The sequence below is a fragment of the Plasmodium cynomolgi genome, chromosome 12, assembly GCF_000321355.1.
Source record: "Plasmodium cynomolgi strain B DNA, chromosome 12, whole genome shotgun sequence".
Taxonomy (NCBI): domain Eukaryota; phylum Apicomplexa; class Aconoidasida; order Haemosporida; family Plasmodiidae; genus Plasmodium; species Plasmodium cynomolgi.
The window spans coordinates 214,694-226,216 of NC_020405.1; the positions used below are offsets into that span (position 1 = coordinate 214,694).

The 11,523-nt window shown below is 42.3% G+C and overlaps 3 protein-coding genes across 3 annotated transcripts; 1 reads left to right on the top strand and 2 right to left on the bottom strand.

Moving 5' to 3' along the window:
- Positions 1–699: 699 nt before the first annotated feature.
- Positions 700–3,943, top strand: PCYB_121500 (hypothetical protein; the record flags this gene model as incomplete). Its single annotated transcript, XM_004223481.1, has 8 exons — positions 700–1,093; positions 1,295–1,444; positions 1,624–1,743; positions 1,988–2,757; positions 2,986–3,253; positions 3,390–3,449; positions 3,596–3,710; positions 3,805–3,943. 8 exons carry the CDS (start codon positions 700–702, stop codon positions 3,941–3,943), a joined length of 2,016 nt encoding a protein of 671 aa, XP_004223529.1.
- Positions 3,944–4,192: 249 nt separating this feature from the next.
- On the bottom strand, positions 4,193–5,915 carry PCYB_121510 (hypothetical protein; the record flags this gene model as incomplete). Its single annotated transcript, XM_004223482.1, has 4 exons — positions 4,193–5,119; positions 5,407–5,468; positions 5,611–5,672; positions 5,860–5,915. The coding sequence occupies 4 exons, from the start codon at positions 5,913–5,915 to the stop codon at positions 4,193–4,195; spliced, it is 1,107 nt and encodes a 368-aa protein (XP_004223530.1).
- A 1,670-nt stretch (positions 5,916–7,585) lies between these two features.
- PCYB_121520 (TBC domain containing protein) lies at positions 7,586–9,082 on the bottom strand (the record flags this gene model as incomplete). Its single annotated transcript, XM_004223483.1, has 2 exons — positions 7,586–8,520; positions 8,968–9,082. The coding sequence occupies 2 exons, from the start codon at positions 9,080–9,082 to the stop codon at positions 7,586–7,588; spliced, it is 1,050 nt and encodes a 349-aa protein (XP_004223531.1).
- Positions 9,083–11,523: the final 2,441 nt, after the last annotated feature.

Genomic DNA, 11,523 nt, shown 5'->3' on the forward strand with positions numbered 1-11,523 from the left:
TTTTTTTTTTTCCTCCCTTTGTGAACGCGGTAAGGTTCCTCCTCAACGGGGACAACACGTAGTGAAAAATAGAAGCACTGTAGTAACCATCCGGATACGCGAGTGCATATTTTTGTCGACTCCGCAACTGACATTAAAGTTAAGGGGATAACTTCTACAGGTGAATGTTCTGCTTACGTCAAAGTGTAAATATACCTACACGAGGTAATGTCAACCTGTTTACTTCGATATAAATAGCACTTATTTTTTTTTTCTTTTTTTTTTATTCTTTTCGGTTGAAACAGGCACGGGAGGCATTCCCACCGAGATGCGGCCCGAGGGTTTGTGGATCTCCGAAATGCCCGCGCCCAAGGGGTTTCACTCCTCCGCTTGAAGTGCCCCCCGTTACTCCGTTGCAAAGTGAAGCGGCTGCAAAGCTAAGCAGTTGCAAACGAAAAAGCCACCCGAGATGGAGAAGAAACTCGTCGCGGAGTCCTACATCGGGTTCAACGGAGCCATCTCGAACAACCTGATCCTCATAAGACAGGAAAAAAAAATAGACAAAAAAACATACCAAGAAAAGTTAAAACTAATAGAGCAAGAAGAAATTGAGGAAAATGAAAAAAAAAAAAACTGAAAAGCGTTTACAATTTGAAGAGCATAGACATCAATCACAATTATTATCAATTAAAGAAGGAGGAACTCCGTTATCATTTCTACATGATCTATGCCATAGGAACCAACATTATAAAAGAAGACGTGGTGAATAATCATAGAATCATTTTTAAAAGTGACCAAAATAGAATCACCAAGTTATATGTCGATGGTGGTCAAAAATATATCTGCTGCTGTAAGGAAAGTAAATTAATCTCTGACATATATATTCACAATTTTGATCATGAGGGGGATCCGATTATTTTGTCTCTTCATAAGTTTAGGACTTTAGATGTTTCGATCAGCAAAGATGGGAAGTATTTACTTTCGTCCGGTGGGGAGGATGACAAAACGTTGATTTTGACTCAAATTGAGAATCAGAAATTTATTTACAAGTCTTCTTCGGATTATCCCTACTCGAACGTTTCCTTTTTCCACAACTCAAACAATTTTATCATAGGTTAGTTCGTCCCCCCTGTGCTGTGAAGCGGAACACTCGTCCGCGAAGCGTCCCGCAAATGTTAGTTTTCCCTCATGTTGGAAGCTAGCGGGAGACTTTCCCCCATTAAGCATACCCAACATGTGGAGAAACTCCCTCTGCCATTCTCCCTCTGCCATTCTCCCTCTGTCACTCTCCCTCTGTTTTCCCCTTTTTACAAAGCCAAGCTTAACAGCATCAAGATCTGCTACTACGACTTCACGAAGAAGCTGATGAGCGAGGAGGAGGTGAACACCTCCATTTATAAGAGACAGTTTGTGTGTCTCGAGCTGAAGAAAAACGATGAGTATGCCTACCTCGGGACAACGACAGGTGGGGCGCAGCGACGCAAGTGGGCAGTTCGCAGGGGGCAGTTCGCCAGTGGGCAGTTCACAAGGGGCAGCTCGCCAGTGGCCACTTCTCAGGTGAACGGTCGATGTGTACATGGCTAGTGAGTAGCCGCTTACCAAAGTGGACACTTCGATGGTGAATTGCGTCCCACCCACTCACAGGCGACGTCCTCGTGGTGAACATCAAGTCGAAGGTACTCGAGAAGATCCTCCCGGAGAATTACCTTTTCAGCAACGGGATAAATGTGGTGAAGATTCTGAGTGACAACACGATTCTGACAGGTGAGGCGGGGAGTGCGCCAAGAGGGGGGTCAAATGATGGCCAAGCGTACCAAATGGTGGGCAAACGTACCAAATGGTGGCCAAGCGTACCAAATGGTGGGCAAACGTACCAAATGGCTGGAAAGGGGCACCAATTGTGTAGTGACGGGGTGATAAAGCGACCTCCACACATTGTTCCACTCCGCTTCGCGTAGCAAAACTTATTCATTCCACTTTAACAATACTCCCCCCTACCCCTGTGCAGGAAGCGGAGACGGCTATGTCAGCCTAATAGACGTGGCTGAAAAAAAAATCGTGAGAAAAACAAAGCTGTACGGATCCATCAACTCCATAGAAATGAGAAACGACTCCACTCTATATATCAGCGTACACGAAAATGTCATATACGTCATGGACGTCATCAATAACACACACAAGGTGCTAATGTTCCTTCACAACAATTACATCCGAGACCTATGTTTCCCCTTCGATTACAATTATATCATGTACACCTGTAGCCACAACAACATAATGGCTTGGCATTTTTACGAAAAAAAAATTATTTTTTTAAAAAATATAGATAAGGGAAAATTCGTCTATTACGATAGAAAATTTTTGAACATACCAACAGATAAAAAAGAAAAACTATGCAAAATGAACAAGCTGCATGAAGCTCAAATTGCACACACTTTGGAAAAAAAAAATAACAATGGGGATACATTCGATAAGATAAATAAAAACTTGACATGCCACAGCATACAAATTACGAAAGATGGCAAATACGTTGCTCTCTCTGTCCACAATAATATTTATTTGTTAACGTCAAAGTATATGAAAATTGTTACAGTTATTTTAAACTCCCATTATGATTACTGCAATGCTTTGCTGCTTCACAATCACTATGATTTAATCACTGCTGGGAATCATGGCGACATTAAGTTTTGGAGATTTCAGGACGGCAAATATGTCAATGTGAATACTGTGAGTTACCACGCCATGGCCATCAACCGGATCATCCTCTACGGGGGAAAATATGTAACTGCGGAGCAGCGTCGTCGTGCAGCTATGCAGTCATGCCGACATGCAGTTATGCAGCTATGCAGTCATGCAGGCATGCACCCAAACGCTTAGCCACTTCTTCGCTGCATGAGTGACGCGCGTTGGTGCACCGTGATAAAGCTTTCCATTTTTTCATCTCTCCACTGCTCAGAGAGTAGGCACATGTTCCGCAACCATCCCCCCCCCTTTTTTTTCCACACCCAGCTCTGCAGCTGCAGCGAAGATGGACTCATTACCATTTACAACATCGATGAAAGCACACTCGTGAAAAAAATAATAGACACGAGCAACGCCAGATATAGGCAAATCTGCCTGAACAAAAAATACGACATCCTCCTCTGTTGCGGAAATAACAACATTTTTATGTACTACGATTTGATAAAAAACGAGATCAGCAAGCATTTTTACTATTCCCCCTTCCACAATGTCCTCACGGTCGACATGGACGACACGGGGACGTACTTCATAACAGGTGCGTCCGCGGCTCGACAATGGGAACGGAGATAGGATCGCCTATATACATATAATATCTCTTCCCTTTGGCTGCAATGGCATCTCCGCCTGAGGAACAAACTCTTGTCCATCTGTACACCCCTCCACACACGCAGGCTCCGACGACTGCAAGCTGCGGCTGTACGAATTCAAAACGTGCACGTGTCTCTACATCGGTATGGCCCCCTCGGCAATTTTCGCGATTTCGCAGCCGCATCACTGCGCAGCCGCATCACTGAGCAGCCGCATCACCGCCTAGCAGCATCACCGAGTAGCTACATCACCGCCTAGCTGCATCACCGCCTAACCACTCCCCCCGCAGGAGATGCACACAACGACGTCATAAACAAATGCATGTTCACGGTCGATAATCATTTCATCATATCGGTTTCGAAGGACGAAAGTAAGGCACAGCGAGTTAGGCAGGTGCTCTCACGGTGGAACAGAGAAGGCACAGGGCACAAAAAAAAAAAGACATCGCAAATGGGAGCACCAAACGGAAGGCACACCTTTGCCATACGCGCCGCGCAGCTCAGTGCCCACGGCAAAAGCGAAAAAATGTAACAAAACGAATGCGGCGACGAATTCCCCAAACTGTGCAGGCATAATTTACTGGAACGTTCCCGCGGAAATGAAGAAGCAGGGCTTGGCAAAAGAGCTCGAGGAGTAGTCGTCCCTCTCGCGCACACAAAAAGAGGTGTCCCATGGGCGCTGCTAAAAAAAGCGGCACCTTTTTATTTGCCACTTGGTGTTTTTTTTAATCCTTTTTTTTTTTTTTTTTTGCACGTCTATCCCCCCGCGAGAAATGCGTCACACACAAATGCCAACATTTTATGAACACTCATACATTCCCACACGAAAAAAAATAGAAAAAAAAAAAAAAAAAACGAGACAACGCCGTTGGAGCAAAAGGAAATGCCTAATTCATGTGCGTGAAGAGTATCTCGTCAAATTTGGAGGTGAACCAGATTTCTGGTCCACAAATGTCAAACTGTATTTGACAGAAAAGGAAAAAACAATTAATTTTCCAATTTTTAAAATCGTACTTGTCAAAAAAAATCATATTATTTTTTTTAATTATCGCTTTGATTTCTTCATTGTACATGTCAACACCCCTCGATTTGATGCTCCGAAGTACACTCAAAAAAAAGTACTTAAATCCTTGGCTCACATTATTCACGTCCTGCAGTTTGCCCTTAGCTAACGCGTGATTGCTGCTGCTACCTCGTCCCCCCTCGTAGTTCTCCTCCTGTTGCTCCCTCCTGATGTCTTCACAGTTTTCCGCAGTTGTAGAAATAGTGTTATCTTTCAGTTCCCTCATTTGGGAATTATTTAAGTACAAATCATCATTTTGCGCAAAACCATTTGCATTTTTTAACATATTTTTTAATTTTATAAGTGGAGACTCACTCTTAACTCTCACTAAAATTTTTTCATCCGTAATAAACAAAAAACTGTAGTCCCTGTATAGAGTCCTCAGCACAACATAGTTGGGCCTGTTGGAAGTGTCCTGATATTTTTTCTCAAACAATCTCAATTCGGGGGTACAGCTACTGCCGATATTAATTTGGGTAATTTCATCATACATTAATATCTTCCTTGACCAATTGGCTATGATACTTATATGTCCAGGATTAAATCTTAATATATTTTTTTTTATTTTTCCCTTCCGCGTAATTTTTATTGTTAGAACTCCCTTTAGTATCTCCTTGATGGCTATCAAATAATTTCGAAAGAGTGTGAATTGCTCCGTGCTGTACAAGAGTGCCAATCGGACTCTGATCGCCTCGCCCACATTTAAATAAGTGCTCATCGCCTTCGTCACGAATTCGACGTCTTCGTCTCGCTCGTTGACGTTCATCAGCAAGTCGTACTTCTTCTGCAGTGCGCGTGGGGGGGGAGGAGTGCATCAGTCGATTGGTGTGCATATATGCACATATATAAGCACATATACATAGGCACATATACATACACACCCGTGTGTGCGCGCACGTTGACGCTTCACGGGGCGCCCCCACTGCTGCAGCAAGTTCAGAAGAGGAGACATCCAAGGGGTGGCTCCACCAGAATGCATCACACTATCCACACATGTACGTTCTTCTAATCGCGTGGGGATCTCCTTTTTTCTTTTACCTCATTTTTCACAGCCTTGTTCATAAAGAAGGGGAGGTTCTTCGTCAATTTTTCGTCGACGTCTACAGGGGGGAAGGAATGAGCAGTGTGGTGAGCTGTATGGTGAGCAACGTGGTGATCAACGTGGTGAGCACTCCACGTATAGGCATTCCCCAATGCGGGTTACTCCCCATGTCATCCATAACTGAGCATCCTCCGACGTACCATTTTTCGGCTTTAATGTCTTTTCATTCGGCTTCACATTTTGATAAATTTTTCCTTGACCCCTAAACAGAGGGGATGAAAAGAAAAATAAACGAACAGATATGCGTTGTACTCCCTGTAACGATAGCCCCTTTGGTTTGAAGTCAAGTGGGTGCATGTCACATGGAGAGAAATCTATCACACATCATGCGAGGAAGCAAAAACATGTACTCCTACACATGTGCATAGTCTTTCCTCCTGTCCACTTACTCGTACACGACTTCATTACAGTTCTTCCTTTTGTATAACTTTTCCTTAAAACTCATTTTGCTCTTTTCCACTTGGACAAATGGGATGCTCTTTGAGGGGGAACGGCAAGTTTGGTGTAACAGCCAAAAGGGGGGGTCAAATAATATAGCTGTTTTGGAAGATGAATAAAAAAGAAACGGATTTCCTTTTTGTACTTATCCTCGTGCGTACAGCTATGAATATATGCGCGCAAGTGTGCAAGGGTAGATGAGGATAAATGCCCCCCATGTAACTACATATTCGTAATTGCACTCACAACGAACAAGTGCTAACGCCTTTATTTCTACAGATTTTCGTGATAACTGCCCAAAAATCCACACGGAAATGTTTCTTTCACCAACCACCTTTTCCCTTTTGTGTTGTTTTTTTTTTTTTTTTTTTTTTTTTAAATGTTACAAATGCGGAAGTGTTGCTGAACAGGAGGGAACCGTTTTACGCAGGTTCTCCATACGTGGTTACACTTTTGTTTACGTCTGACAGAGGGGGCACCATGTATTTTTCGCGTCTGTTCTTTTGCGCATTCCGCGTCTTCTTTGTTTTTTTTTTTTTTTTCCGCTTTACGCTTCAAATTTCGTGCCTATCGCTTAACTCGCTCAACATGTCTGGCCAAGCATGCGCAGCCAAAAAAGTAAATTTTTTCACACTATAAAAAATTCAGGAAGCAGAATATAAAAGTGACGAAAATTCAGAAAGGCAAATCGAAAAAAATGCCCCTCGGCGCGAAATCCTCGAGCGGGAAAACGCGTTTTTGTTGCGTTGCGGCGCAAGTATGCACAGAGGGAGTAGCGAAATGGGTGGCAGCTGAGCGTACACGAATGGGCAAGCAGATACGCATGCCAGCAGATACGCATACCAGCAGATACGCACGCCATCCGATGCTCACGCCAACCGAGCTCACGCCAACCGATGCTCACACCAACAGACACACATGCTCATACGCGCGTGCACGCAAAAGGAACGCATGCCAACACGCAGGAGAGGCGAGCATCTGAACGTGTTTCCCTCCCCTGCGCTGCCGCACTTTTATGTGCTCACATTTTTGGAAAACAAATTAACTTTATTAAAGACGAATAAAAGGGGGAAACATCACAGAGGAAGAAGCGTATTGACCGCCCTGCCATGCATGTGTGGCGGGCGTGGATCAAAAGCTCTTCTCATTCTTCGACTTTTAAAATGATGACGATTCGTTTTTATCCCGTGCACCAGCTAGCGGTATGATGCTAATTGACGAAGGCGTTTTTGTACGTTTTATTAAAATTTTGTACAGTCAAAAAAAAAAAAAAAATGTTAATTCAGTTTAATTTAAAATGGGAGACGCGCATGAAACGCTAATGGTTTCTGCTTCCCCCTTCCGCGGGTTGAAAAATGTGTTTGCCAGAGATTTTGAGTTGTATGCGTGTATATACGGGTGCGGGGGACACACATGCTCGCCCCGAACGCACGTCGGAAAGGTGACACGCCCACTTGGCTCCAATGTGATATGACAGGGAGAGGTTTCGCAGCTAATCAGCACAACAGCTTCGCAGTTTACCCTTCGCAGCTAATCAGCACAACAGTTTCGCAGCTTACCCTTCGCAGCTAATCAGCACAACAGCTTCGCAGTTTACCCTTCGCAGCTAATCAGCACAACAGCTTCGCAGCTTACCCCTTCGCGGCTTACCCCTTCGCAGCTCACCTCCCCTGGGGACTAGGAAAAATGCTTGGGGGAGGATTGGAAGGCGTTTTTCAAAACGAAGGCCTCGGACAAAATGGACTCGATGTCCTGAATCTTCCAGTTCTGCGTGGGAAAGCGCTGCATGAAAAGGAGCATCTGCTGAAAGTCCATTTCTTTTAAGTACTTAGACCAGTGAACTAAAAAAACGGCGCAAATGTAGGGGTGGAAATCGGTGAAAATGTCACATATGTCACTTATATACGTATCTAACAATCGGATAGAAATATTTATGGGAAATTCCCTTAACAAAAGACAGTTCACCCATCGGAAGGAGAACTGAATGAAGTCGATATTATTTTCGTAAATATGATTAAACAAAGAATTATCGATTCTTTTTACTATTTCTTTAACTTTTATTATTGCCCTTTGAATTCCTGGTTGTCCAAAAGTATAATTATCTTGAATCTGTTCTAGCAGTTTCGAAAGACAAAAATACAAATCCGATTCAACGTTCCTCAACTCATCATCAGATATTCTGTCTATATCATCAGAATTTATTTCCTTCTTTAAAACTATCGGTCTTAAAAAAACGATTAAAAATGGAGTCACTAAATCGTTAATTCCTTGTACATATCCGCAAGCTGGATGTCGAACAGAGTATATGAACAATACTTGTTCGCTTAGTTGCTGAATTTTTTTATTATTAAAAATATTGTAACAGGATTTCGTTCTTGGTATGTCCACCTTAATTTGACGTAAAATCTTCAGTTCTTCTTCCGATAATTTACTTTTATTATAGTAATATTCTTTCTTCAAATTTTCGTATTCATCTCTTTTTTTTTTTAATACTTTATCTGTATCTTCTCGATTTAGGGGTAGGTACCCAAGTGCTAGCTTCCAGCAGTTCTCCCGCACGTCGAAGGCCATCTCATCGGATATTCCCCCCCATAGGATGTTCTTCAGTTCATCTGTGCAGAAGGGGGGAAAAATAATCAGGCAAAATGAAGCATGTGGACGGAGGGGTAGGGGGACTCTCGTATGCCCAGTGAATGCCTGGAGCTCTCTTTGTGATAGCTCCAGATACGTCTCAAAAAAGTGCCCCCATTTGAGGAAAGCACACACGAGCACACACGGCTGGGAATGCGCCAGGGGGAGAACCTCTCCTCCCTCCTTTCTTCCCTCGAATAGCACTCTCCTCTCCAGACAGGGACAAAGGCAGCGGAAGAACCGCACACAAGCTACAGGTTCATTCGATGTAGATGAAACGCACAGGTATCCACTCAGGTGCACTTCTTCTACGGGATGTCACTGAACTGACTACGTGCAAGTAATTAGCACAGACGTGAGGACATCCCCCTCCCCCTCAATGTGATCACACAAATATGCATATCTAGCCATGTTGCTCTTTCACGTACTTATGTCGATAATAGGACTGTTCAGGATAGAACACAATTTCTTCATCCTCTGCGAAATGTTTTTTTTTTCCGTTTGATCTTTTTTCTTTTCATCTTTTTCTCCCTCTAATTTCATTTTGTATTCTTTTTTTTTTTTTTTTTTTTTTTTTTTATACTATTATTTAACTAACAATAATGGGGGAGAAATCATATCACACAAAAAAAATTGAAGATTTCCTTTTTCACAGGGATGCGAAAAAAACCTAATCTGAGTTCGCATTTTACTTAAATGTGTTTTTTGCCAGGGGAAGGTAGGGGGGGTGGGGAGGTTTCGTGCATCTCATCAGAGAAGTTTTTCTTTCACCTTTTTATTGTATTGTATTGTATTGTACTGTACTGTACTGTACTGTACTGTATTGTATTTTTTTTTTTTTTTTTTCCCCATTCGTTATATTACGTACATTTATGTATGCGCTAAAATTTGGATCCGTTTAGGCGATGCGGGGTAGGTACATATATTTCTCGCCATGCTCTGTGAGCGGGAACATGCATACGATGATAAGAGTCCCTTGGGGATGATGCCCCCATTGTGTCATGCCCACGATGCGCTTCAAAACAGATGCCATTGACGGGAGAAGCATACATTACCCTATTGTTACTTCTTTCCTTGCGCTGATCCATGTTGTGTTAACTTTTTAAGTAACGTTAGATTGAGGAGGCTATCTGCAGTCGGACCGACTGTTACAAAGAACAAAGATGCCAACGCGCTGGTACACATTTTTGTTGAGTAGCCTAATTGGTAAAGAAGTTTAATTAACAAGCGGTGGAAAAAAAAAAAAAAAAAAAAGCAATAGAAATAGAAACAGAAACAGAAACAGAAACAGAAAAGGACGCCAACGCAAATACAAACAAGACAACCAACGGGCGAAACAAACTCCAGCGTGCACAAAATAATGACATACGAAAAGGCTAATCCGTTTCTGAGAGCGAAATTAAAAAGGAAGTCGCTGCATATACGTGGGCGAGTAACACATTGGGGATGATCCCTTCCCCCCCGTTTAGAGCGTTGTAGCACTTTTCAGTTGGCCATACCCACCCTCCAAAGGCTTTACAAAGTGATAAATTTACTCGGGAGAAACAAAAATGACGCGATGATGCACATATGCTGGAAGCTTCTCATTTTCAAAAGCTGCATTTTTTCCCTTTTTTGTCATGTGGTCGGGACGCGATCCAGTAAACATAACGCTTAATCATTCGCGACGCATCCAAACACACTCAACTTTTAAGGTCTTTTCGGGAAAACGTAAATTTGTTACCATTTAAAAAAAAAACATTTACTCCGGATCGATGATATTTTTACAAAAGCAGTAAAGCGGTCAAATTATAGTTCCACCATTTGACCGTGCCCAAATAAAGCGCGTCACCTGAAAATATTTCAACGTTGGGGTAAAAATTGGGAAAAAAAAAAAAAAAAAAAAAAAAAACCAAAAATAGTATGCAGAGAAGCGAAAAAAAAAAAAAAAAAAAAAAAAAATGCACACATTCGCTAAGGGCATAAGGTATGTAGGGCAAAATACCTCACTTGCTAATAGCCTCTCTGCAAAATCGGGCAGAAAGGCAAAAACATCGCGCACAACTTTTCTTCCGAGTAGCTCTTATAAAAATCTCCCTTCCCGTTGCCCTTTTCCTCACATTTCGTGAGTTAAAAACATTGCGTTTAAGATATTTGCCAAAAGCGCTAAGTGTGTTTTCATGACATTTGCGCCGCGCAGAGGGGCCACGTGCATGTAAATGGCCTTATTCGTGTAAATACAAAGGGAAACAAAAAAAAAAAATGTATACAAACATGTAACATAAACGTGTGACCATAAAAGCGATGAACCACACCCACACAATGGGGTTATCCGCTGATTAGTCGATGTGTCTCTCCCCCCCGCGAGTGTTTCAAAATATTAAATTTTAAACTAGTTATACAATACATCCGGACCAGCAGGTTTATGCTTCGCCGTATGCGCATAACGAGATCGCCTTCCTTCGATTTTCACACAGACTTTGCAGCCCCATGTTATATCTTATCAATTTACTGCACAGTCAGCCATGTGCAAAAAAAAAAAAAAAACGCAAAATGTTAGCACAGCAAAGTATCAGCAAAGTATCAGCAAAGTAGCAGGAAAGTGACGGCACTGCAAAAAGCATAACGATTTGCCAGACGAACGGTGAGCAAAATACAGACCAACCAAGTAGTCATAAAAATTGCGAAGCCTTTTAACACTCTGCAAAATAATGCTTGTTCAAAGCGTTCGTTACGTTGCAACAAAATATCTTATGCTTAAAAGTGTTTGATTTTTGGCAAATTTTCGTCACGTCGCGAGCCGATTAATAAATTTCCAGACAGAATGCCTCGCGCGTTTTTACGCTACTCTGTCGTTATTTTTTTTTAAGTTTGACCAACTGAATTTTTTTTTTTTGTGTTAAACTGCATGGTTATATCTTCCCTTTTGATGCCTCTCCTCCTACATTGCATCCGTTATTTGTTTAGTTATCTGATCGTGCCGTATGTTATGCTATTTTTTTTTT